We start from the raw sequence: 25,587 nt of genomic DNA on the forward strand, positions 1-25,587 counted from the left end.
ATTTATTGGCTTCCAACCCAACGAGGTACTAATAGTATCATTACCATCCACTTTTTTAAAACAGATGAGAAAACTGAAGTATAGTTTCCTGCCAAAATCATACAATTACTAAGTGACAGAGCCTGGGACCCAGGCAGTCTCTCCAAGGGTTCATTTTTTTTTAAATCACTAACTTATACTGCTTCTCAAGGATGACAAGGAAATGGTACGAATAATTCAACATGGCTAAGGCATATGATGCAATGATGGGTAACCAAGAAAGAGAAAGGCCAAAAGGGGCAAGGCAAGTGCCAGATCAAAAAGGGCTTTAGAATAAAGAATTCTGTCTTATAAACCAGTTGTTGGATTTTAGATCATGGAACTTCTTAAGAATCTCAACATCCTTTCTCCAGAACAATGCACATACACAAAACATTTGGTAGTTTAGGTAGTTCACAGAGTCCTTGGTGGCCCTTGGAACCCAGGATGAGAAACAATGCTATCAGGTCATGCACGGCTAAGTTACTGACAAGGTACAAGGAGGCAGGTTTAAGGACAGGGAGAAAGAGACCAGAATTGCACTTCTGAAATAACAATTTGGCAATGTAAAACACATTCGAGTAGGACCACCCACAAAAAGACTGCTGCAATAGTTCAAGTGAGAGATGATGAGGGCTTGAGCTAGGGAAGTGACACTACTTTTAGAAGAAAGGCACAGAACAGGAACACTGCTATCAGGAATCAAACTGGATCTGAGAAGTCAGACAGAAGAAGGCAAGACTCCTGAGAAGAAACTTTGGTTCTTTAACAAGCAGTGACTGCAAAAATCATACATACTAGGAACTTTGCTAAGCACTGGAGAGACAATGTTAAACAAGACAAACCACCTCACACTTAAGAATAATCTATTAGGTTAATAACAAATTGTTGAGTAATTTCAATATAGCAGAGGTACAATAACAAAGAAAGCACAGGGATGAAGGAACCTGGGATTTTTTTAAAAAATTGTAAAATAGGAGTGACCCATCTCATCTAATGACACTAAGTCAAGTAAAATGAGAATCTAAAAAGAATCTTGCAAGGGCGCCTGGCTGGCTCAGTCAGTGGAGCTTTGAGCATGTGACTCTTGATCTCAGGGTCAAGAGTTCAAGGTCCACATTGGGCACGGAGCCTACTTAAAAAACGGGTGTGGGGGGGGGTGCCGTCTGGGTGGCTTAGTCATTTAAGCATCTGACTCCCGATTTGGGCTCAGGTCATGATCTCACAGTTCATGGGATTGAGTCCCATGTCAGGCTCTGTCTGCACTGACAGTGGGGAGGTGTGGAGTCTGCTTGGTATTCTCTCTCACCCTCTCTTTCTCTGCCCCTCCTCCGCTTGCTCTCTCAAAATAAATAAGTAAACTTAAAAAAAAATTAAAAAAATTGTCGACTAGGCAATCAGAAAATTACTAAACACTAGAACAGTTTCAAATAAGGAGTAGAGAAGGCTACATACAGTATGAGTTCTTAAGAGTAGTTAATCACTGAAAATTAGCAACACATGAAATGAAATGCTACTCAAATAAAATCTTGAGAGAGACTGCTTAACACATTGTCTCCTGGGAGCCTTTCTAGACTACTGCCAATACTGCCTTTCCTTACACAAGGATATATGCATAGGTGGTAATATTATAAAGAAAAGCAAGGGAATAAATAACCTAAAAAAGAGGAGAGTGGTTACGTCGGGGAATATGCAGTTGAAAAGGACATGGGGTCCCAAGAAGATTCTAAGACCCTGAAGAATGTTCTATTTTTTAATTTGTGTCAGGAGTAACTGGATATTTGTCTTAATGCTATTAAAATCACACATGTACATTTCAGCCATTATTCTGTGTAAAATACATTTCATAAAAATGTTTAATATACACACATCAGAGACAATAAAACATAAATAAAAACAAAATCTACTTTAAAAAAAGAGGGGAACTAAAATAGTGCTAAGAATTTAATAGTACCAAGTTTCACTTTTATATGACATTTTACTATGAAAATTAAAATTTCAAACAACTCTATTGCTCAATAGCAAATAAAAAAGATTTTAGTTGAAAGGGATTTTTAGTTTTCAAGTAATTTCAATTGCAAAAGAAAACAGCCTTCAACCCTCATGTTTGTTTTTATTCAAAGAAATGTAGATTTTTTTTTAAAGAATTATTTTTGAATAACATAAGCTTAAGTATACCATGAAGTCACTCTCCCCGATGCAATCTTAGACATGAAGTCACTCTCCCCGATGCAATCTTAGAGAAGTTAAACAAGCTTGAAGGCAAATATATTTCTGTTACTTGGGAATTTAAACACACACACCCCCCAAAACAAAAAACACCTTATCACACAGTTACCCCAAACAATCCCATTTTAACTATAAAAATTCTCTTTTTAAGAATAAATATTGCTTACCTGTTCCCTACTGAATCTTGAGAGATCTGAAAGTTTGGAATGATAGAGGAAACACCATATTCATCTTGATACTTCTTACAAGATTTGTAATGATGTCTCATGCGATAGAATTTAATCTGTAAATTATTGATCAAAATGTAATGTGACTTTTAATTTTAAATGAAGTCATAAATTTGAGATATTATCAATAGCCAAAAACCAAAATATAACATTACCAACTTAGTATTCCATTTAAACAAGATTTTTTTAGTAAATGATTTAATTCTTAAGTAGAAGCTGAAAATAAGTAATAACGTTTGTTAGATGCAGATGTGAACTTACTGCAAAAAATGTTAGCAAATAAATTTATATTTGAAACTCTACTACTAATAATAGACAAAAAAAATACATTAAAAGCAGTAATACACTGCCTGAAAGTATTGGGCATATCTTTATTCTTCACTGCAACTTGGCAGAGTTAGAAAGTGCTTTAAAAAAAAATTAGGTTCCCAGGTTAACACTTGGAACATTTTTCAGTTTCTCACTGAGGAGCAGAGCCAGAATCTCTCAAGTGTATTTTCCAGCTTCGCTTCATTGCCCTGTCAGTTAACACCTCCCTCAAAGAGATGGAAAAGCAGATCTGACTTGTGTGAATGCATGAAATAGCAACTGGTTTTGCTCACTGACTTTATTAGCTGTTTGAAAAAGTGGCTGCAATAAATCCATAGACACATGGATATACTCAAAGCCTAACCACCCCTATTTCACTCCCTCTCCAAGTGATAGAATAAAATCCAGACTGGGGAATTAATGCCAGTTATTTGCCAACACCTGATGTTCTCACCTGTTCCTTAAAAATTAATTAGTCTTTGCAAAATATTTTGTAATTTCTTACACACATAAATACACAAGTAAAGTGGGCAACCAGAGACTTCCTCTATTTGGCCCATTTCTATGTACAAAATTGCAATAATGATGCTACCATCACAATTTGTACCAGAATGGGGTTTAAATGAATTAAATGCCAGTTTGTTCATTTAGTTAACTTAGTAGGTAATCAATAAGCAATTACTTTGAGAAAGATGCCATGCTAAAAATTATGACAAATTCACAGATTGTATCTCTCAGTCTCTGTTCTCAATACATTTATAATCTAGTAAAATCTATAATCAGGTGGTTTTTTCACCTTTCTACCTAATTTAAGTAACTTCTTTCTCTTCAAACCAGCACCTACCAAAACTCAAACAGGAATTTCATTTTCAAAGTAGAGTAGAACCTTCATTTTCAAAGAGCTATGTCACAGTTACTCTACCTGTTTTGCACAGCATCTGCAGCTACCAGAAAACTTCCTCATGATATTTTCAAGGTCTAAGGCCCGTTCAGGACATGCTCTCTCTCTTCTAGTCACATTTCCACGACAGAGGGGACAATGTATTCCGCTTTCTCTCATTGCAGTCAGGAAACATTTTCTACAGAAACTAAACCAAACATTTGTGACATGTTAACTACAGAAAAAAGACTCTTTCCATTTCTATGATTAAACACAAGCAAGTGGTTATGGATATATATTCATGCTAAATGAGTTAGGTTATTCATATGTACATAAACGGCAGAATTTTAAAAACTGTACACGTATTTCTCAGAGTATAAGGCTAACAACTGAACTAGATGGAAATATAAAAGAAACTACACTCAATTATGCTTTAAACTTTTTAACATAATATATGAAAAATAAGTATTAACATTATATTAATTATTAAAGGAAGCATGGTACAAAGGAATGACTGGCTTATCCTAACTGTGTCATTTACTAGCAGTGTGATCTCAAGCAACATGTTTGGCCACAATGGATTTCCATTTCCTCCCCTAATAAAATGAAAGAATAGACTACATCAACTTTTATCTCAAGTTGATGTATTTCAAGATATTCCATAAGAAATGAATATGAATAGGTCTACCAGAAAACAGTGCACAAATTTGGGAAATTCTAGGATAAACAAAGTTAAAGTTTCTCTGCTTGGGAAAACGTATTACCCAAACTTGTATTGTCAGGAAACAGGAAAACTTCCCACAGTAGTGAGCAATGAAACATAGTTTGAGAAATATTTAAGGACCCATCCTGCTCTAACCATCTCTCAACATTCTAATTAGAACCAAACTCACTAAAATTTTTATTTCTTCTCTCCTAACCTAGCCAAATACCCAACTCGATCATTTTGCCTTTAAAAAAACTAGATAAATCATAGCCATCATATATGGGGTCCAAAGTCCATATACATTTAATCCAATCCCCTATAAGTACAAATATTCAATCTTCCTCATCTAACTAAAGTTGAGAGCAACTAGTGTAACAGATCATAGGAAATAAGTTTCCTAACTATGCAGCATTGAACAAGTCACTTTTCTCCCCCACAATCTGTTCCCTCACCCACAAAATGAAAAGTATCTACAGTCGATACAGTTATTCAGAGGATTAAAACAGATAATACAATAAAATGCTTATCACAGTATTTTTGACAGTTATGAAAGTACTCCATAAATAGTAGCTAATATCACTAACACAGCATTTGATATGATTACCAATTAAGACCATAAATTATTAAAAATATTCATTATAACCTGGAGTCAAAAAATGCAAAGTAAACACAACCAAGATACCATCTTTCAGCCGTCAAACTAAAAACTAGTTTTAGAAATAATAACCAGTGTTAGAAGATAAAAGGAAATGAGTGCTCTACATTTCTGGGTAACAATTTGTCAATACTTATCAAAATCATTTTTAAAGAAAGGGCATCCCAAAAGCCTGAGTGCTGTTTCAAGCTTTAGTAGTTTCAGAAAGTATAAAAACTACAAAGTTACAAAACCATCATTTGTAAGTTCAATTGTTTAAAAACTAAAATTTAATGGTCTATATATTTTGTAAATTTTTAATAAACTTTTAACTTAAATTCTTTGTTTCAGTGTTTGCACTCTTTAATCAAAGGGACCATAAAAGAGAAAAAAAAGAAGGGAGGATGAATCAGAAACAAACCAAAAAAGCAAGACTAAAAAAACAAAAAACAAAACAAAACAAAAAAACAAGACTAACTGGAGCCACAGTCTAGACCATGATAAGGTCTGCACTAAGGCAGGAATAGGAGAAATGGGATTTCTATTTTAGAGACACAGTTATCAGGGAGCTTCATATGTTAACAAATAAAATCAACAGAATTTTTTGAGAATAACTTGTGGGAGAATGAGAAAAATAAGCATTTATAACCAGAAGACTTGAGTAAAAGGTGACTATATTAACCAAGTTAAAAAATATTGTAAGAGTTGGTTTGACAGAGGAAAGGTACAAAGTGCCTACAAATATCTCAATGCATGATATCCAGTAAAGACCTGGAAATAAGGATCTGGAAATTAGGGAGAAAAATATGGAGAGCAGATAAAGTGCAAAAGAGCACTAAAGAAACAATCTAGAGAAATATAAACATTTAAAGGAGTGTTCAGAGAAAAAGAGAGAAAAAGAAGAGACTGATAAGTAATATTAGAGAAGCCAAGTCTAATAAGCTGCCAAAGAGAAATAATAAAAAGATGAAAGCAAAACTGTCACCAAACTATTAAGCTAACTTTCTAAATAAAGAATTGAAAACTGTCAAAGTTCATACCAGCAAAATTCATTACAAGAGATAATCATGTATCATCATTGAATGATGATGCTTGAATGAAAGAAATCAAGTAGAACAGTTAACAATTAAAGGTAAATTAGTCAATATGCTAATTTAACAATTATAAATAAAATATAAACACAGAACATTAGAAGATCTTAACCAAGATGCAAAAATGCTATATTTAGAGGGAGGGGATAAAATAAAGTAAAATTTCAAAGCCCGCTTATTAACTAAATAACTAAAATAATAAAAATGTGATAACATTACATACATAACAGAATAACTAAAATTTTAGGAGAAGATGAAAGATACCAAGTGTTGGGGAAGATGTGAGCCAACCTAAACTCCCATTCAATCTGTAAGAGTGTAAACTGATAGAATACAACCATTTGGAAAACTGACGGTACCCACTAGTAATTCCATTCCAAAGTTTATCTCCAACAGAGCTGCAAATATGATCTGAAGAAATTTCCTAGAAAGTTCATAGCCACACTACTGGTAATAACCAAAAGCTGAAAATTACACAAATGTCCATCAACAGAAAAATGAATAAACAAATTATAGCATATTCACAAAATTAAAACTATAGGATACTGTAATAAGAATGAATATGGATGAACATAATGTTCAGCTCAAGAAGCCAGATGCAAGAGAGTACAACTGCATGATTCTATTTTTATACAGTATAAAATATGTTTCAATGCTGAATGAAGTTTTACTAAAAAGTAGAAACAAATACAGTAATTACTACTTTCAAAAATATGGACATGGCTACAAATACAAGATTTAAAGGCATAAAATACAGAAAAGCAAGAAATAAAAATCACTTTGGATGACAAAATGTTTGGTTAGAAAATCTTCAATTAACCTCCAAAATTACAACACATAACAACTGTACAATATAAACTCTCCAAATAGTAAGAACATTACTAAAGATTACTGATAGTGTCAAAAACAGTGAAAAATATTCATATAAAAAACTAAACAAAGTAATCAGGTTTAAAATTAACTTAGAACTTTATTCAAAATATAGACATAAATAAAGATTTTTAGTAGAAATACACATTATAAAGTAATAAAGGCAAAACAGAGTTTTATTAAATAAATACTGAAACTTCTTAAAGACTGGCAAAAATAGATCTTAAAAAGCAAAAATGACTGGGGCTCCTGGCTGGCTCAGTAGGCAGAGCATGTGTCTCTTGATCTCGGGGTTGTGAGTACAAGGCCCATGTGTGTGTGGGTGGCATAGAGTTTATTTAAAATTAAAAAAAAAAAAAAAGCAAAAGTGTTTTAACAAAGGTGCAACAAGTGAATGATGTTAGAGCAACTGGACAACCATAGGCACTAGAAATGAACCCCAATCTAAGTCTGCCACCTTATACAAAAATTAAAACAGATCCTGGATTGTAGTAAACTGGGAAATTGCCATATAAAGATATATTCACTTTAGGGGTGCCTGGGTGGCTCAGTCGGCTAAACGTCCAACTTCGGCTCAGGTCATGATCTCACAGCTCGTGGATTTGACCCCGTGTTAGGCTCTGTGCTGATAGCTCAGAGGCTCTGTGCTGACAGGCCTGGAGCCTGCTTCGGATTCTGTGTCTCCTTCTCTGCCCCTCACCCACTCACAATCTGTCTCTCTCTCTGTTTCTCTCTTAAAAATAAATAAAACATTAAGAAAAAAGAAACTTTTAAAGATATATTCACTTTCTAATGCCCAGAACAAGTGAATATTACCTTATATTACAACAGACCTGATTAAAGTTAAGGATTTGGGGATGGGGAAATTAGCTGGGCTTATCCAGGTGGATCCTAAATGCCATTACAAGCATCTCTGTAAGAGAGGCAAAGAGAGATCTGGCACAGACATACATACAGAGTTCAGATGAGCAGAGACTGGAGCAGTGTCTCTGAAGGGCCTCAGGCCTTAGCCAGCACCTTGACTGTGGTCCACAGAAATTGGTTTCAGACTTCTAGCCTCCAAAACTACGTGAAAATAAATGTTATTATAAGCCACCAAGGTTGTGGAATGTGTTACAGCAGCCCTAGGAAACTAATATACAGAAGTAAATGTAAAATAGTAAACTACAAAACTCTTAGGGAAAAAAAGAGGAGAAAATATTCACAATACAGAGCTACACAGATTTGATGTTAAAAGCACATTCTAAATAGAAAAAAAATGATATAGTGGACTTCATAAAAATTATAAAACATTTGCTATGCAAAAGACTCTAGAGTGGCCATCTTCTGTGAGTGACTGAGCTGACAAATTCCCTTGTATTTACACTTTGACCCAGCAATTTCATTTGTGAGAATTGATCTTACAGAAAAAACTTTCACATGTGAAATGGCATTTATACAAATTTAATCACTGCAGCATTATTTAAAACAGTAAAAGATTAGAAACAACCTAAATGTTCATCAATATGAAATTGGTTAAATAATGATACATCAAACAATGGAATACTAGAACACTAAATATGTTCCATGAGGTCAGGGATTTTTATCTGGTTTGTTGAATATTACAGACCTAGTATCTATAATACTACTAGCACATAATGGATACTTAATGTTGGTTGAATAAATGAAGAAAACTCTACAACCATAATATGTATACATGTACTGATATAGAATGATCTCCAGGGGTGCCTGGGTGGCTCAGTCCGACTTTAGCACAAGTCACAATCTTATGGTTTGTGAGTTCGAGCCCTGCACGGGGCTTGCTGCTATCAGGGCAGAGCCTACTTCGGATCCTCTGTGCCCTTCCTCCCTGCTCATGTGCGCTCTCTCTCTCTCTCTCAAGAAAAGAAAAGAGAAAAGAAAAGAAAAGAAAAGAAAAGAAAAGAAAAGAAAAGAAAAGAAAAGAGAAAAGAAAGATCCTCAAAATAATAACATGAAAATAGTACGACACAAAAAATTGCATATAGAATGCTCTGTGAACAACAAAAAATAATATTTGTAACCTTGTTTATATACATATCTCTGAAAGAATGTATAAAGTAATAGTGATTTGGGAAGACATATTTCCTTTCATACCTTTAGAATTGTGAATTAGGGGTGCCTGGGTGGCTCAATCCATTGGGCGTCTGACTTTGGCTCAGGTCTGATAGGACCGTTTGTGAGTTCAAGCCCCATATTGGGATCTGTGCTGACAGCTCAGAGCCTGGAGCCCATTTGTTCCTTTACTCAATAGTGAATGCGTATAGTAGGCTTCAGTAAGTAAAAGGAGACTTAGGTTGCTGCCTTTAAAACAGAGCTTACAGTAAGGACATTAGTCAAATCAGCTGATTCCAAAAATGTTCTAAGTACAAAGTTATTCAAGTCTTTTATATCCAATTCTACTGTTCCTTCTTCTGTACCACCAAGCACCAAGCTTCCTCAGATACAAAACTTCCTTATTCTTGGGGCACCCGGGTGGCTCAGTCAGTTAAGCGTCTAACTTCAGCTCAGGTCACGATTTTGGGGTTCGTGAGTTCCAGCCCCGCATCCAGCTCAGCATTGACAGTGAGGAGCCTGCTTGGGACTCTCTATCTGTTCTTTCCTCTCTCTTTCTCTCTCTCTCAAAATAAATAAACCAACTAAATAAATAAGTAAATAGAACTTGTTTGCTTATTCCTCATCTCCCTTTGGCTGGACTATTTGAATTTGCTAAATAGAACTGGTTTCAAAACAAAGTAGAAGGGGGAGGGAAAAAGATGCAAATCTAAATTACTAAATCACTAAATCCCATTTAGTCAATCAAATATTAATAGATAGATGATAGAAAGATAAAGATACATAAATCAGTTAAAGCCATCAGTTAGCCAGCGACCCTTTGGAACAGATACAGCATACTGTTCTCAACTACAATCAGGGTGCTGGCACTGTGAGTTTCACTTCATTCCTTGTATCTTTTTGCACTATAAATTATGTCACTTTTATAAACAGAAAAATAAAACTATTTTAATTTTCAAAAGAAATAAAGCTGCAATTGTCAAAGTAAGTTTTTGGTATTCTTGAGAATGGATTTTTTATTTTTACTACTGAAGTAGAGCTGACGTACAATGCTATATTAATTTAAGGTGTACAATATCATGAGTGGACAATTCTATACATTAGTCAATGCCTACCTCAGTAAGAAGAGTCACCATCAGTCACCATGGGATGTTATTACCTTATTATTGACTTCCCTATGCTGTACTTTTCATCCTCATGACTTACATTGTAACTGGAAGTTTATTCCTCTTAAATCCCTCTTCACTTTTTAGCCCATCCCCTAACCCTTCCCCTCTGGCAACAAGGAGTTTATTCTCTGTATTTATGAGTTGTTTTGTATTTGTTCATCATTTATTTGTTCATTTGTTTCGTTTTTTAGATTGTATATGTTAAGTAAAATCATATGGTATTTGTCTTTCTCTGACTTATTTCACTTAGCATAATACCCTCTAGATCCATCCATGTTGTAGCAAATGGCAAGATCTCATCCTTTTTTATGGCTGAGTAGTATTCCATGTATGTGTGTATGTGTGTGTACTTTTTATATACATATATATATATACACACATATACACACACATTCCAGTATTTATGCATATATACACATCTTATTTAAAAATCTAGTACCCTGTATCTTCCTAGTCTATAGTCAAAATCATTCCCCATAACAACTTAAACTAAAAAAAATCACACATTTTAAGTTAGTCTTCAGGACTTTAAATTAAGTCAACCTTCTGTTACATAATTAAATAGCATAGTTGTTTTCTAATTATGTCATTTTATAAATACAGTTGGTAGAGCATGTGACTATTGATCTTGGGGGTTGTAAATTCAAGCCCCATGCTGGGTAGAGAGATTACCTAAAAATAAAATCTTAAAAAAAAAATAAAGAAAAAAGATGGTTTACAGCAGCATTCATTAAGTCAGCAAAAACCTATACAAGTCTACCTTTCAGAATTATAATAAGTCTGTAGGAAAGAAGAAAAGTTTAAAGTATATATTTAGAGTATGACTGCTCAAACAAAATAAAGTTGTTAAAATTATGAGAAATATAAACTGAAAATTCAGGAACTGGACAATACAAAGCAGGTCAATAAGGAATCATACAAGTATGTGCTTAATGAGAAGTAAAAGCTGATACATTAACTCATTTTTTAAAAGTTTATTTATTTTGAGGGAAAGAGAGCAGGGGAGGGGCAGGGAGTGGGAGAGAGAATCCCAAGCAGGCTCCTCACTGTCAGCACAGAGCCCAGCACGGGACTGGAGCCCACGAACCATGAGACAGTGACCTGAGCCAAAATCAAGAGTCAGACACTTAACCCACTAAACCACCAGGTGCCCCTATATTATCATTTTTTATAAGTTTATTTATTTTGAGAGAGAGCCTCTCTGATGCATGGCTCAAACCCACAAACTGCAAGATCATGACCTGAGCCAAAGTCAAATGTTTAACCAACTGAGCCATCTAAGCTCCCCTTATCTCAGTTTTAGAGATGCCTCCTTACAGAGATGCACAAAAACAAACATTAGATTTCCAACTTCAAGAGTATGGCAAGGCATCAACGTATTATATGTAATTTTCACCACAATGAAGCTTACTTTCTAACCATGCACAAACGTTATTCCCTTGACCATTCAAAACAGGAAAGAAGAGAGGTTTGGTTCAAAGAGCCTTTGAAGATTACAAATGAAAACACCAAAAGAAATACCTTACTACTATGCCAGTCTGTGCCTTCTTAATTTTAGTATATGTGCGGCCAAAGCGAGCACGGTACCTTCTTCTTAAACCTTACTTTGAATACCTGCTCAACTTTAATGTTCTTAATTTATGTTTACTTGCTTTTTAAAATATTGCATCTGACCACTCTAAGGCCACTAACACTGCTGACTACTGTCTCCTTGTATTTCTTCTCAGCTTCCATGTCACACTCTATCCTGGTTTTCTCCCTATCCTGTCCATTCCTTCTCAAGCTGCACTTTTCTCTACTCCAGATTTAAATACATAGTCTCTAGCACTTTGTCGTATCTAGGTCCTCTGCTATCTTCCAACTTACAGACCTCCCTCAGTGGCTACCATCCATACTCATAGCTTTAGTTCCATGTATTCCACATTCACATACATACACTTAACTATGGGACATCATGAAACCTTACATGGGTTTCCTTAAAATGTCAGGAATCTCTTCTGTCCATTCCTACTATCATTACCTTGGTTCAGGTTCTAACCATTTTTTTTCTCTGACATATCAGTGATTGACCTCTTCACTAGTCTCACCACTACACCAAAGCTGGATCCTGCTACTAAAGTAATCATGTGAAATGTGATCACGCTGCTCCTCTGCCAAAAATTATTGAACAGATCTCTTCGGCTTTCAGGAAAAAGTTCGAATTGGCTTATACAGAAAGTTCCTGCCAATACCTCTAAACTCTATCTACTACACTCATCCTTTGGCTCCAGCCAAAATTTGTAGTCTGGAAATAGTCATTCTCTAGAACTCCTCCTTGCCTCTGAATATACCATAAACCTAACCAGGGTATTCCCCAATAAGCCCTGAATAATCAATTCTGACCTAAAATACTGCTTCATTGAGGAAATCTCTCCTTTAGTCATAGGCTGATTTTGACACCTGCTCTCAATGCTCACATAAAATTTTCCTCTTAAATCGCTTCCAGATCATATTCATGCTTAGGTCTTCTCCACTAGTCTATTAACAGTCCCCAGGAAAAGAGCACTTTGTATTCTTTCTACCTGACATACAGAAAACATTCAACATCTCCTGTTTGAAGGAACTAAAGAGGATTATACAGGAATTTATATTTTGGTGCAATTATTCTAATGATAATGAACCTGCTCCTTTGATTAGAATAGGCAGTGTGCAAATCCTTTGCTGTCACTGAAATGGCAGTGACAATTTTTTACTTTCTAACAGATCCACAGTGATCCAAAATTCTTATCACTCATTTCTTACTATCAATGAATCAAAAACTGATTTTGTAGCTAAATATAATAAGCACTTTTAAAGGCATAGGTTTGCCTTTTGTGAAAACGGAAGAGCAAATGACATGGTAAACTAGATTATTTAAAACAATTGCATTTCCCCTCCAAACTCCTAGTCAATCAAGGCCCTGTTCCACCATTACCATCCTTTCCAAATAAAACTCCCCCCCCCCCACCACCACCTACTTTAATTCACTGTTCAGGCAGAACCTTAGAGCATGTGTGTCTGTGGGCGGGGAGGGAGGAGATGGGGTGATAAAGCAGTAAATGTTCATTCTTCTTACCAATAAAATCTACCCTACATTTCATTTTTACATTTAGTCTAGTAAATGTAACATTTAGTCATCTCCAAGTTCAATGAGATGATTAGAAAAAGATCCTCAACAACCATCTCCACTCTCTTTTCCATACCCTAGATGTCAAGCCAAATTAGTCTGATTTAAAATGTCCCACAAGGAGGGGCGCCTGGGTGTCTCAATCCGTTGGGCGTCCGACTTCAGCTCAGGTCATGATCTCACGGTTCCTGAGTTCGAGCCCCATGTGGGGATCTGTGCTGACAGCTCAGAGCCTGGAGCCTGTTTCAGATTCTGTGTCTCCCTCTCTCTCTGACCACCCCCCCCCCCCACTCACGCTCTGTCTCTGTCTCTCTCAAAACTAAATAAACATTAAAAAATATTTGTTTAAATGTCCCACAAGGGAAGCGAACTAGAGCAAACTGCATGGAATTTTGAGGAGAGCTGCAGATTACAATGAGTTCTATGAGGTCAATGACCCAAAGGGTAAGGATTCTGTCCAGAAACACTTCCTCTTTGACCTACCTTCCCTTTTGTCCACCCACTGCCAGCACAAGCATAGGAAAGGCATCAAATTATAATAATGAACACTGACAGATTAAAGGCAATAAAGCATACATTGTGCCCTTAACATAACATCTCAAAATATTTCTCCAACAATCTGCATTTGTTGCACCAAATAAAGCAATTTCAGACGGTCATTCATGTCCCATAACAACAAAACTTAACTGGCACAACTCCTATAAAGTCACATACTCCTGGCTCACACAATGACCGCATAATAGGAGTAAGGTAGACAGTGCAGTCAAGGTTGAGGATCAGAGTGAGAAAAATGGGTATCAAATAACTGTAATAAAATCTCTGATTAAGAACCCAAAATTCATTCCATTCTTTATGAAATTACAAAACCTATCTCTCAAAATTAAAAAAAAAAAAGGGTTGAAGGAAAAAGAAATATATTTATAAATAAATGTGTCCCATTCTTTTCAGCTATTTGCAAGCACACAGAACTTTCAAATCTGAGTGTCTTTCTTCAAATAAAGATTTCCAAGCTTCACCTGCCAGAAATTCTTTTGTAAATTTGGAATGGAGCCTAGGTATTGGTATGTTTACTTACAAAGTTCCTCAAGGACTCTGATCAGCAGCCAGGTTTGTCAGATGTGCTACATATCTTTACAAGAAGGGCTTCTTCCAACTCTTACTGACACTCTACCAAAATTATCTGTAGGATGATCGAAGTACTTCCTGTAAGTATGCCAAATCGAACAGGACCATGCCACCTCATCTAATCCCTTTGTGTTCTCTCTCACTCCTGGAGTTACTGCCTTATCTTCAGTTCATTCCACGAAACAGCAATCTTCCTTTCCTATCTCCACCTTCATAGTAACCAAGTAATAAGCAGAAGGGTAAAACAAAAGGAAACTATCACTTCAATACCCGGAAATCCTGTCAGTTCTAACGTGAGAGAAGAAAACCCGTTCTAGATCATTCTAACATGTACTGAATTTTAAAGGAGAGGGAACATTTTCAAGAATGGTCTGTGAAGCAGGGTTGAAAGGTTAACTTAGATACGCGTTCTTGGATCTGGGAAGAATGGACCAAGGTTCCGAAAGAAGGAAAAACTTTAAAGCAAGGCAGGTCATAGAGTGGGGGGTAGTGGGGCGAGGAAGGCGAGCGCGCCGGTACGGGCACCTTCGGCCGGTTTTGACACTCGACACCCCAGCCCTCACTCGGGTTGCTAGGAAACAAAAAGGCTCCACGTTCCCTGCAATTCCTCCCGGGCCTGGAGGAGAGGGGGCCTCCGGGGCCTGAAGACACGACCGAGACAAGCTTGGCCACTACCCCGGGGGCGCGAAAGCAAGGGATGGATACCCGGGGGCCGGGGGCTCGGGCACCGGGACCGGCGCAGGAAGCCGGCCCGGAGCTCGGGAGGAGGGCGGGAGGCAACAGGCCCTCCGCGCCGAGGGGAGCTCAGCCAGGTCGCAGTGGGCTCCGTTCCTGCCAGGCCGCAGCCGAGGGTCCGGGGCTGGATGCCGGGCCTAAACGACCACCCGGCTCCCCGCGGGGGAGGAGGCGTCTACTCACACGTGCTGACAGGCCGCGGTCCTCACGGGCGTTTTGAGCACCTCCTGACAGACAGGGCAGTAGAAATCATCTTCGGTGTAGGACGTGGCCGCAGAGAGCTCCTCGGCCATGGCGGGGGATGGGGGAATCAAGGCGATGGCGGCAGCGGCGGCGACAGCGGCCGAGCTGGCGGTGGCGGCCCGGGGCCCGACTCCCTACGCGAACCCGAAGGGGGAGGGGAATCGCGTCAGGAAGCGGCTCGCGCCAGGAAGGGGGCGGGGCAGGGCGGGACCGGGCGGGGCCGAACGCTAAGACGCTACGGCCGCACGCGCCGGGCGAGGGCCGGCCTTTAGGGCTGCTCCTCCCGGCGGAATGGTGGGGCGAAGTGCTTGGCTGGAGGCCACGGTGGAGAAACCGGTCAGCGGCTTCACTTTCGCTTCCACCCTGGCTCGGAGTACGCGGGACGCCGCCCCTCCGCGCGCGAACGAAGGCCGCCCCCAGGCAGCTGCCTCCCGCCCGAGGCCGCTCCCTTACCTGGCTCCACGAGGCGTCCGCGGTTCCGCCCCCGCCCTCTTCTCCGCCTCCTGACTCCTTTTCCCCCCACCCCCACCCCCACCCCCTGGCCCCGCCCGCACAGCCGTCTAGCTGCGCCCCGCTACCTAGCCAGTTCCAAGGCTGCCTGCCCCGCCCACACCGCCCCCGCCCCGCTCCGCTCCGCTCCGCCCCTCCACTCTGCTTGCGTAGCCGCTCACTTAGGAGCCCGGGAGACGCGCGGGGATTGGAGCTGCTTTCCCCGCGCGGGTCGGTGGAGAAGTGGCCCTGCGCCGTCCTCGGTCTTCTAGTCCGGCCGCTGCTGCCTTGGCAGCCGAGGCCGGGAGGGGACTGGCGAGAAGAGTGCTTAGCATTTATCGGCCCGAAAGGGGGCCGGGCCCGAGGCTCATGGTGCACCGGGATCCCACCGCCCCCTCCAGCAGCCCTCCCGTGGCATTGCTCTGCCTGCAGCCAGCCGGGCGGGTTGCCGAACACCAGGGGGCGGCGAACACCTGACCCAGGAGTGGGGAGAGGGCGGGGTGGGTAGAGCGGCCTCCATAGCAACCGGCGCGTCGCGCCCGCCGCTGGTTGTGACATAAACAGCTGGGTGCCCACCTGTACACCGCTCCCTCCCCCCGCCACGTCTCCCCCTAGCGGGGACACCATTTCTCGCCGCTTCTATCAAATATATTGGGTTTTCCAGGAATTTTTCCTCAAAAAATATTCCCTAATGTTAAAGGTATGGACCTTACTATTTGTCCCTGACAAAATGTTTTGATCATGTCGAGATGTGTTACGAAACAAGTAAATATCCGTTCTGCAATTTCGATCCTTTGAGGAGGAAAAATTAAATAATAAGCTCCCCTGAGAGGGTTTGAACTTTCCCCCTTAACACAGCCTGACGGGTTACTCTCGCAGATGCATTCTTCCACCACCCAACACCTTGTTTTCTGATGGCTTTGAAGAAAAGTGAGGTAGAAACTTGGATCTAAACATTTCATCATTATTCACTAGTTTAAATATTTATATTTTTGTTTATGGGCCAGATACATCTGGATGGGATCACAACCGCATGAAAGGAGCTAAGGAAAATCTGGAACATTATAGAGCATCCTCAATTAGTTTCAGAAAAGAAAAGAAAATTATCCTTGCCATGCTTTGTTAAGGCTCTCCACTACAGTCTAAGTGAATCATAAACTGAAGCCATTGTCCTTGGAACTGTTAGATGTTATTATGCTGGTGTCTTGAACTTTGCTCTTGACTAGTTTACACTCTTGGGTGTCTGATGAAATAAAAGGACAAAAAAATGGTATTTGCCTAAGTAATTGTTTTTCATAAACGGTGACTATAATGAGGATAGAAAGTGGGATGACTGGATGTGTATGGACTTAGAGAAAACCTTATGGAGGAAGTGGGTCTCACTATGCATCTTAAAATGACAATTCATAGAATAATATTTACTGAATTGTCCAATGAACAGCTAATTCCCTTTACCAAACTACAACATTTTCCTCCCTAGCAGGAACAGTGGAAGCAGAGCAGGAAAGCTAATTTTAGCTTCAGATTTCCTGGGAGGAGAAACACCAAACAGGTGTTGACAGGAGAGACACCAAATAGCATTAGTCCAGGTACTTTTCAAATTTACTTATAAAATGGTTCTTGGATTTCAAACTTCACGTTTTTGATGTATTTCCAATCATATTTTGCTCATTTTGACCACTTTAGGAAGTAAAGTGTATTTTCTTTTTTTTTTTTTAATTTTTTAATGTTTGTTTATTTTAGAGAGAGAGAGACAGAGTGAGAGCAGGGAAGGGACAGAGAGAGGGAGACACAGATCCTGAAGCAGGCTCCAAGCTCTGAGCTGTCAGTTCAGAGCCCGATGCGGGGCCCAAACTCACAAAACTGTGAGATCATGACCTGAGCCGAAGTCAGATGCTTGACTGACTGAGCCACCCAGGCACCCAGGAAAGCGTATTTTCTATTAAAAAGAATGTTTCCCTTTACTCACTGGGAATCTTTAACCAGAACATTAATCTTGTGAGTTTAATTTTATTTGCTTCATTCTTCCTCTACAATGTCAGCTTTACCCATGCCCTAATCCAAACGTGTTTGCATTGTTTCTCATATTCTAAGAAGTCATTATACCCACATTTTTGGTGAATTTCTACATACTATTTGGTGGATTTCTACATACATATAGTTGATAGTATGTAGAAATCCTCCACAAATGTGGGTATAAGGAAAATGTAGTTACCCTCTGAGTGTTAAGCTTAGACAAATAAACCATAATAGCCAAAAGACATAATTTTCTCTCTTGGCAGCATTTCACATGAAAAATTACATGATATTTTTATGGCAGTGTCACAGATTTACTCAAAATACATTCAGCTGTGTAAATAAAATACAGCCTTTGGGCAGTAAGGGAAAAACTCTAAATGTTTTTTAGTTTAGTTTAAACTCTGTTGCCATAATTTAATCAGTTTCTTTACATTTAGGTTAAAACACTTAAGCTTTTAATATCCCATCTCTCTCGGTCTGCTCCCCTCAAAATGGCATCTGGGAGGATAAGACGGAGGACAAGGGGTAGCTGACATGGACTTGAGACACTATTGGAGAACCCTGGTCCTGACATCTGCAAGGTCTCCTTTGAATTCTTGCTGGACTGTTCTGCAGGGAGGCTAATTTTGGCTCCACTCTGAGATGCGTTGTGTTCCGGACATTCTGCTGCTGGTAGCTGTTGGTAAAGGCTACTTCTGCCTGATTCAGCTGGGCGAAGGCGCGGTCGTGTGTACCCTGGTTGACTCAGCCTCACCAACACCGTAGAGCCCTCTGTAGCTCTGTCACAATTCTCTTCTAATTCCTTGACCCTCAACACGGAAGGCCCCTCAGGCTCTGCTCTCAACATAGCCACCATCCGTGGCATCCCTTGGGGCCCTCTTCTCTCCCAGCCTGGGAGGGAGAATCATTTCATCTAGCCATTCTGTGTCCCTGACTTTGCATGTAGTGCTGAACCCTAGTTTGCTTCTGCACAACCTATAAGGTAATGTGCTTTCAGCTCCCAGGCCCCCAGCACTCCCCTCAACCTAACCTTTTCCCTACTTCTCCTTTCTTTTCCAACCACAATCCCTTAGACTGGATGTGGACCTTTCCCCCTTGCCACTTACTGCCTTCTGGGCCCTCCCATATGCAAAACTCTCCAACCAAGTCCACTAGGCCAGGCAATTAATGTACTAAAAGGAGGAGATAAGTGAATTCAGAAAATTAATTTCTGTCTTCACAAAGCCTCGCTTTGTCTTACCACAGAGCCTCAACAGTCTGTTTTTCTGGTAAGAGTGGTTGCTTTTGGGGAAGTGAACTGGGAAGCTGGGGGATGGAATGGGAGTGAGGCTCACGTTTCACTGTCCACCCTTTGGTATCTTTTTTAATTGTCAACCGTGTCAACATTCAGCTGGTTTGCACCAGCACAGCTCTGGTGCCCATTCTCAGCTTGCCCATTCTGATTGGGCAATAAATAGTCTGTCCTGAATGTCCAATGCCCATTTGGTTCTAGTGGCTAAATATTTTTAACATTAGTCCTGGTCATGTACATAAATAACCTATCTGCTGAAGGCATATCATTTAATTATTAAGCCTGTTTTGGAAATGTTCTTTTAAAACAAAAAAAAACAACATTCTTTACATTCCTGATGTATTAATCCTAATTTCTTCTTTTCCCCACCTCATCCCACACTCAGGCTGAGTAAGAAGGAGGTCAAGTGAATAAAAATGTGGAAGGGAAACCATACAGGGCACCATGTTCCCATCAACAAACATTTATAAACCCTATTTCCATCCCCCACTATAACAAATCATAAGTTTTGTTCGGGTACCTTTTCTTTTTCCTGGCTATGCCCTTCAGGAGGACATTTCCAGCTCAAGGGGAAATACCATGATTGAGATGAGCCAGTCTGGATGGGTCCTTTCTTCTTACCAGTGGTTTCAGCCTGGGCAGTTATGACCAAGGAGGTGTGAGAGGGATTCTTCTGAGGTGTTTCAACAAGTGCCTTTCTTTGCTGACTGAAAAACAAACAAATAGGAATAAACAATACCATGCTACATCTGAATGTTTTCTTGTCAACCTGTGCTGCCTGGGACTCTGCAACCATGATGAAACTGTGAAAAGGACATGACAAAGAATAAGCCAATATGCTGACCAATGGCAGAGCTGAAAGATGGAGGGGATGTAGATCCTTAGGTAGTTGAGCCATTCTAATAATCTAATCAACCCTGAAACTGTCCTGTCTCCTGTTAAGACCTTCTAGTTTAAACCATTGTCAGTTGGCTGTTTCGTTACTTGTAGTAGAAAGCGTCTACGCCAGACATTTGCTTGGTGACTATCAGATCTGCCTCCCTACCTGTCACCCATTTTGGTCTATATTGCTAGAGCTGACCCTTGCAGATTTTCTCATTCTCCCTTGCCAGCTAAGTGACTTCTGTCTCTATTCAGCCAATGGGAGACACTGATGAGAGACTGGAAGGAAGAAGCCAAAACATTTCTCGTCTCTGCTTCTGGCTGTGGCTTTCTTTCTGCCATGGTTTTAACTTCTGGAAGACCACCCTTTGCTCTACGGTTCAGGAGCCTCGAGCCAGCTGGGAAGTCCCTGCCTTTCCTCAGCAGCTTCTGTGTTTGCCTCACTGTCACACATGGTCTTTCAGCTCTCCTGACATCTTTGTAATTGTTTTCCATATTAAACATCCTCTTTTGAACTACTTATTGAGAGCTCTCTTTCCTGACTGGATTCCAACCCATTTTCCTAATTGAATCAACACTTTAGGAGGAAATAGGAAGGCAGAGGAGAATGAAACACTGCAAAAGTGGTTCCTCTTCCCCAAAGAGAAGGAACTGAGTTACTTGTCATTGTGAGTTTAGAGTCTCTCTTCATAACGCTGCAAATTAGCACAAATGGAAACACAAAAGTGAGATTAAATTAAGTATAGAAAATAAAGGAATTTACCCTTTTTTAGTCCACCCTAGTTTGGGACAGTTAAGTTTCAACTCTTTCATAAATGTCACTATGAATATGCATTTTTCGTGCTATTTAATAATGTTTAATTTCCTATCAGCAGTATTTTATGTGCTATTGTACAGCTATCATTTTTTACTAATATTCCTACCAGTAGCCCTAGTGGCCCTATTTTGAATCGAGCTTCCATGTTAAAATTGATTAAAATAGAGGGGATATAGACCCAACTTGTGCCAGTTATACTCTCTCAAGAAGGTAGAATTGAGATCCCGATAGTTTAGTCAATTTCTATTAGTGCCTAACTTGGAAGGTATGTTAACATCATCTAAGGGACAGTAGCCTCTTCCTTTGCCCAAAAAGAGAAAGCCAATCAGTAGAGAGACCAAACCAAAAATGAAACAGACATTTTGAATGCAGCGGAAATCGTTTCAGGGAATCAAATATGCCATCCTAAGAAGCAGAACCATAAATTAGACCAGAAATGGCAATAGATTCCAACAAATTAACTCACATTTCAACTTTTCTTTGGTGTTTTTTTTAATCTTTGAGAGAAATATGTAAATTTAAAGCTAAAGCATCTAAACATCTTTCTTTTCTCTTCCACCTTTTTTTTCTTTTTCCTTCCCGGGCCCCCTTTACTTCACACATGTATCGACATTCTCTGGGCACATGGCTTAGATAAAGACAACCATAACAAGATTAGTTCCACTATAAAAATAGAGGCAAAAGCCTGACACCAGTTTTAAAAAGCAAACAAAGCCTAAATTTTAGAGAAGTAGAAGAACCCTCCAGCAGAAATACACACCCTTCTTTCTATACATAAATTTCAGTTATTCCACCCATTCCCCCTCAATACATATTGCATATATTGCTTCTAAAGGAGACAATCCAAAGTACCTTCCAGCTGTGCTCCAAGAGGCAATGTCACAAGACTGCTATTTTTCCAGTCTCCAAATAATTTATCCCTTTAGTTGAATCTTAATCTGATCTAGTTTTAATATCTCATGATCCTACAGCCTTAGACTAAATCATAAATGTAGTCCCTATCAACCACCTTTTGTGTACCACAATGTAGAACAAATACAACTATTATGAAAACTTAACATTTAAAACATGAAGAGAAGGGAAGAAATCACAGGATATGTACCATTTGCTGCTGGACAGAGTTAATGAAGCAAAGCAGAAAACCACTGAGTCTCATGGGTATCATTCGGTTGACTTGGCAGTGGTGAGAATTCTATTGTCAACCAATGTGGCAGTCTAGTGTTGCCGTCTGGAATCATTCCTATTGCCAAGGGAACACCAAAAAGGACATTAAAGTAAATAACCTTTTTTAGGGAGAGGGAAGGGGTATATTTCATTTGCAATTCACTTGTTAATGGTACCGGGTACAAGAATGGCCTGAGGCTGTCTAAAGAATTAGAACATTCTATCCTATCCCATTGATTTCAGTGAATCACAGGCCTGTTATACAGACGGGATTTTGCTGGTGCTACAATTTTCATAAAACCATAGTAACCTATCAGTTTCATTTTATGGCAATTTCCTAAGATTAAACACCAAAAACTTTATCAGGTCAGCATGGTTGCTAAGTTGAAGACCCAAGGCTGGGCTGTCGTCATAGATTTTCTGTTTGTTAACAGCAGCTCTGGGGTCAACATGTACCCAGTTTGACAAACTTTGTCTTAGGACAGTGTGGGTGAAGAACTGGCAGAGCCGGCAGAGAAGTCTTCTTTCTCTTCTATAATAGCACCCTGCCCCCAGACTGAATTCCAGTCCAGTGTCGTTTGCAACAGCAATGTCATCCTGTTTGTCAGGAGGGGAGCCAGTGTGAGGTGCTGTGGTGTGGCCCAGGGTATCAGGGTAACTCACATCCTTCATTCGTTCCTCCCTGTTGTAGGTGACAGGATACTCACTTTCTCAATCAGCATTTTAATCTTACATAGAGAAAGTAAAGTGAGTCAGAGCACTTGACCTTTGTACTTTGGACTGTTTTGATTTGGACCTCAGAGGAGTTCCCAGCTCCTCTTTTTTTCTGCTCATATCCAGGAGAACGTTGCAAATTTGTTGTTATGCCTTACTGAAGGTACTCAGGAAAAATCAGTCTGATTTATCAGTCTGGGTGCAATCAGGGGAGGGAAATCACAGTAACTTGAACAGAGAAAGTTTAATATAAAAACCTTTTTAACTCTAATAGGGGATTGGTATAAGTATAGAGGACTGTAAAGAATATAGGCTTGAATGCTTGTTTTAGCAACACATGTACTAAAATTGGAACCATACAGAGAGAAGATTCGCATGGCCCCTGCACAAGGATGACACACAAATTCATGAAGCATTCCATATTAAACAACAAAACGTTGAAACGGGGTACCCAGAGAAGGGCCCCACCCCTCTCCACAGCTGGAGAGGACCCAGCTGTGGTTCACTGGATGGCAGAGAAGTCTCTGTGGCATCATGTTGGTAGAAGCATGTAGGGTGCAAGGGAAAGCTGTTTACAGAGACGTGTCCCCTGGAGGCATTCTGTCACAAACCATCCAGGGGGGTGTTGGAGGCAGATGCTGTCTGCTGGGTGCTGCTGGCCACTGTGCACTGCAGAAGCTGGGGTTGGCTCTGTGCACTATGGGAAGCAAGGATCTACCAGAATGGGGAACAAAACGCCTTTCCTCCTGCAGCTTCTCTCTAGTGCCCTCTGTTGGAAAAAAGTATTATTGTGCCTGTTGGCAAAGGAAAAATATTTAAGGGCCCAGATCTGTTTTCACACAGCAAGCAAAAATAATAAATTTGGAACTTAGAATTAATAGACTGATAACTGGAATACTGACCCACTAATGATTTGCTACTAAGTTTTCTAAGGCTTTACCCTTCATAGCCATATGCTTTAGGCCCAATAAACTTAAGGATATAGTGTAGGCAATTGCTTTGTATCTACCTACAAAATCTTAAGTTTCTCACCCTACAGTGCAGGAATATTTACTACCCCAACCCTCAACCTAGCCACATCTCAGCTAGTTCTGCATTTTCTCTGATGATCTGAAACAGTAATCCCACTTCTGGTATTGATGTCTATATCACTTAGGACTCTAAGGTTGTACATTACCAATTTGAACTAGGTAATGGGGGAGATGCATTTTTAAATTTTTTTAAAGTGTTTATTTATTTTTGAGAGAGAGAGAGAGAACATGAGCGGGAGAGGGGCAGAGAGAGAGGGAGACACAGAATCCAAAGCAGGCTGCAGGCTCTAAGCTGTCAGCACAGAGCACAATGTGGGGCTCACACCCACGGACCCTGAGATCATGACCTGAGCTGAAGTCAGACACTTAACCAACTGAGCCACCCAGCACCCCTGGGAGAAATGCATTTTAAGAATGCAGAAATATTGGGGCAGCTGAGTGACTCAGTCGGTTAAGCATCCGACTTTGGCACAGGTCACGATCTCACGGTGTGAGTTCGAGCCCTATGTCGGGCTCTATGCTGACAGCTCAAAGCCTGGAGCTTGCTTCAGATTCTTCTCCTCTCTCTCTGCTCCTCCCCAGCTTGCTTGCTCTCTCCCTCTCAAAAATAAATAAACATTAAAAAATAATAAAAAAAAAGAATGCAGAAATATTGCATGGAATCCCTATTGGTCAAGTTTCTTTGCCCTGCAAGTAATAGAAAACCAAGTATTAAAATGGCTTAAGCTGGGGCACGTGAGTGGCTCAGTCAGTGAAGCATCTGACTCTTGGTTTCGGCTCAGGTCATGACCTCATGGCTTATAAGTTCGAGCCCTGAGTTGGGCTCCACACTGACAGCATGGAGCCTGCTTGGGATTCTCTCCCTCTCTCTCTGTCCCTCCTCTGCTCTCTCTGTCTCTCTAAATAAATAAATAAATAAATAAAAATTTCTTTTAATGGCTTAAGCAATAAATAGAATTCTCTAGTTCACATGATTCCATGGTAAAGCTGAGATGATGCATATTTGAAACCAGAGGCTCAAAAGATACCTCATGATTTAGTTTTTTCACTTTCTCTTGGCTCTGCTTTCCTTGGATTCCTTTTGGTCTCAGGCAGATTCTTCCCTCATAGTGGTCCCCAAATGCTAAATTATTTGAGCTGAAGATACTCAGTGTGAGAAACAACAATAACAACAGCACCACAACAACAACAAAAACTGTCTTCTTAAGAATTCCATCAAAAGTCTTATAATTAAGTGATACTAATCCAGATTGGTGGCTCAAAACAATAAATATCTAAGAGAATGTAGAACCATTACTAATAGGGGAAAACAGAAGCAAGCAAAGCTTCTTCTAAAAGCTTTCTAAAGCTTCTTAAAACCTTAAACTTTATCCCAAGTCTGGAGAGAGACCAGTGGGTGGAAAAAATAGCAACAGGGAGGAGAGTTGTTCAGTCTCTATATTTAAATACTTTATTTTTGAAATCTCAAGAACGTTACCAGTGAGATGATACCTCTTTCCTAAATTTCACTGACAATTATGATTTCCCAAACTGGCATAGAATTATATTTACACCATGGTATTTGGTTTACCCACATACCAATTTTGTTTGTTTGTTTGTTTGTTGTGATAAAAAATATATATAAAATTTACCATTTTAACCATTTTTTTAAGATTTTGTTTTTAAGTAATCTCTACACCCAACATGGGGCTCAAACTCATGACCCCAGGATCCAGAGTTGCATACT

At 39.7% G+C, this 25,587-nt stretch overlaps 1 protein-coding gene and 1 non-coding gene across 4 annotated transcripts in view; one reads left to right on the forward strand and one right to left on the reverse strand.

Annotated features, from left to right (window-relative positions):
• Nucleotides 1–19,954, reverse strand: part of RNF138 (ring finger protein 138) — a 34,165-nt gene extending 14,211 nt beyond the window's left edge. Inside the window, exons 1-4 of one of the 3 annotated variants that reach the window (XM_047087029.1) lie at nucleotides 19,774–19,954; nucleotides 15,395–15,588; nucleotides 3,706–3,871; nucleotides 2,415–2,530 (exon numbers count right to left, since the gene is read on the reverse strand). In XM_047087029.1, coding sequence (XP_046942985.1) covers nucleotides 2,415–2,530; nucleotides 3,706–3,871; nucleotides 15,395–15,504 — 392 coding nt within the window. In that variant the 5' untranslated portion in view covers nucleotides 15,505–15,588; nucleotides 19,774–19,954. Of the gene's footprint in view, nucleotides 1–2,414; nucleotides 2,531–3,705; nucleotides 3,872–15,394; nucleotides 15,589–15,907; nucleotides 15,976–19,773 lie in introns of those variants that run through there. The other 2 variants (XM_047087030.1, XM_047087031.1) reach the window with 2 other exon arrangements.
• Nucleotides 19,955–23,152: 3,198 nt separating this feature from the next.
• On the forward strand, nucleotides 23,153–23,257 carry LOC124517659 (U6 spliceosomal RNA). The gene has a single exon (XR_006963524.1). It is a non-coding gene; the product is annotated as a U6 spliceosomal RNA (small nuclear RNA).
• Nucleotides 23,258–25,587: the final 2,330 nt, after the last annotated feature.

This window comes from Lynx rufus, unplaced genomic scaffold (assembly GCF_022079265.1).
Source record: "Lynx rufus isolate CCGP_SWC_20201006 ecotype Redwood Valley unplaced genomic scaffold, mLynRuf1.p SCAF_22, whole genome shotgun sequence".
Classification (NCBI taxonomy): Eukaryota; Metazoa; Chordata; class Mammalia; order Carnivora; family Felidae; genus Lynx; species Lynx rufus.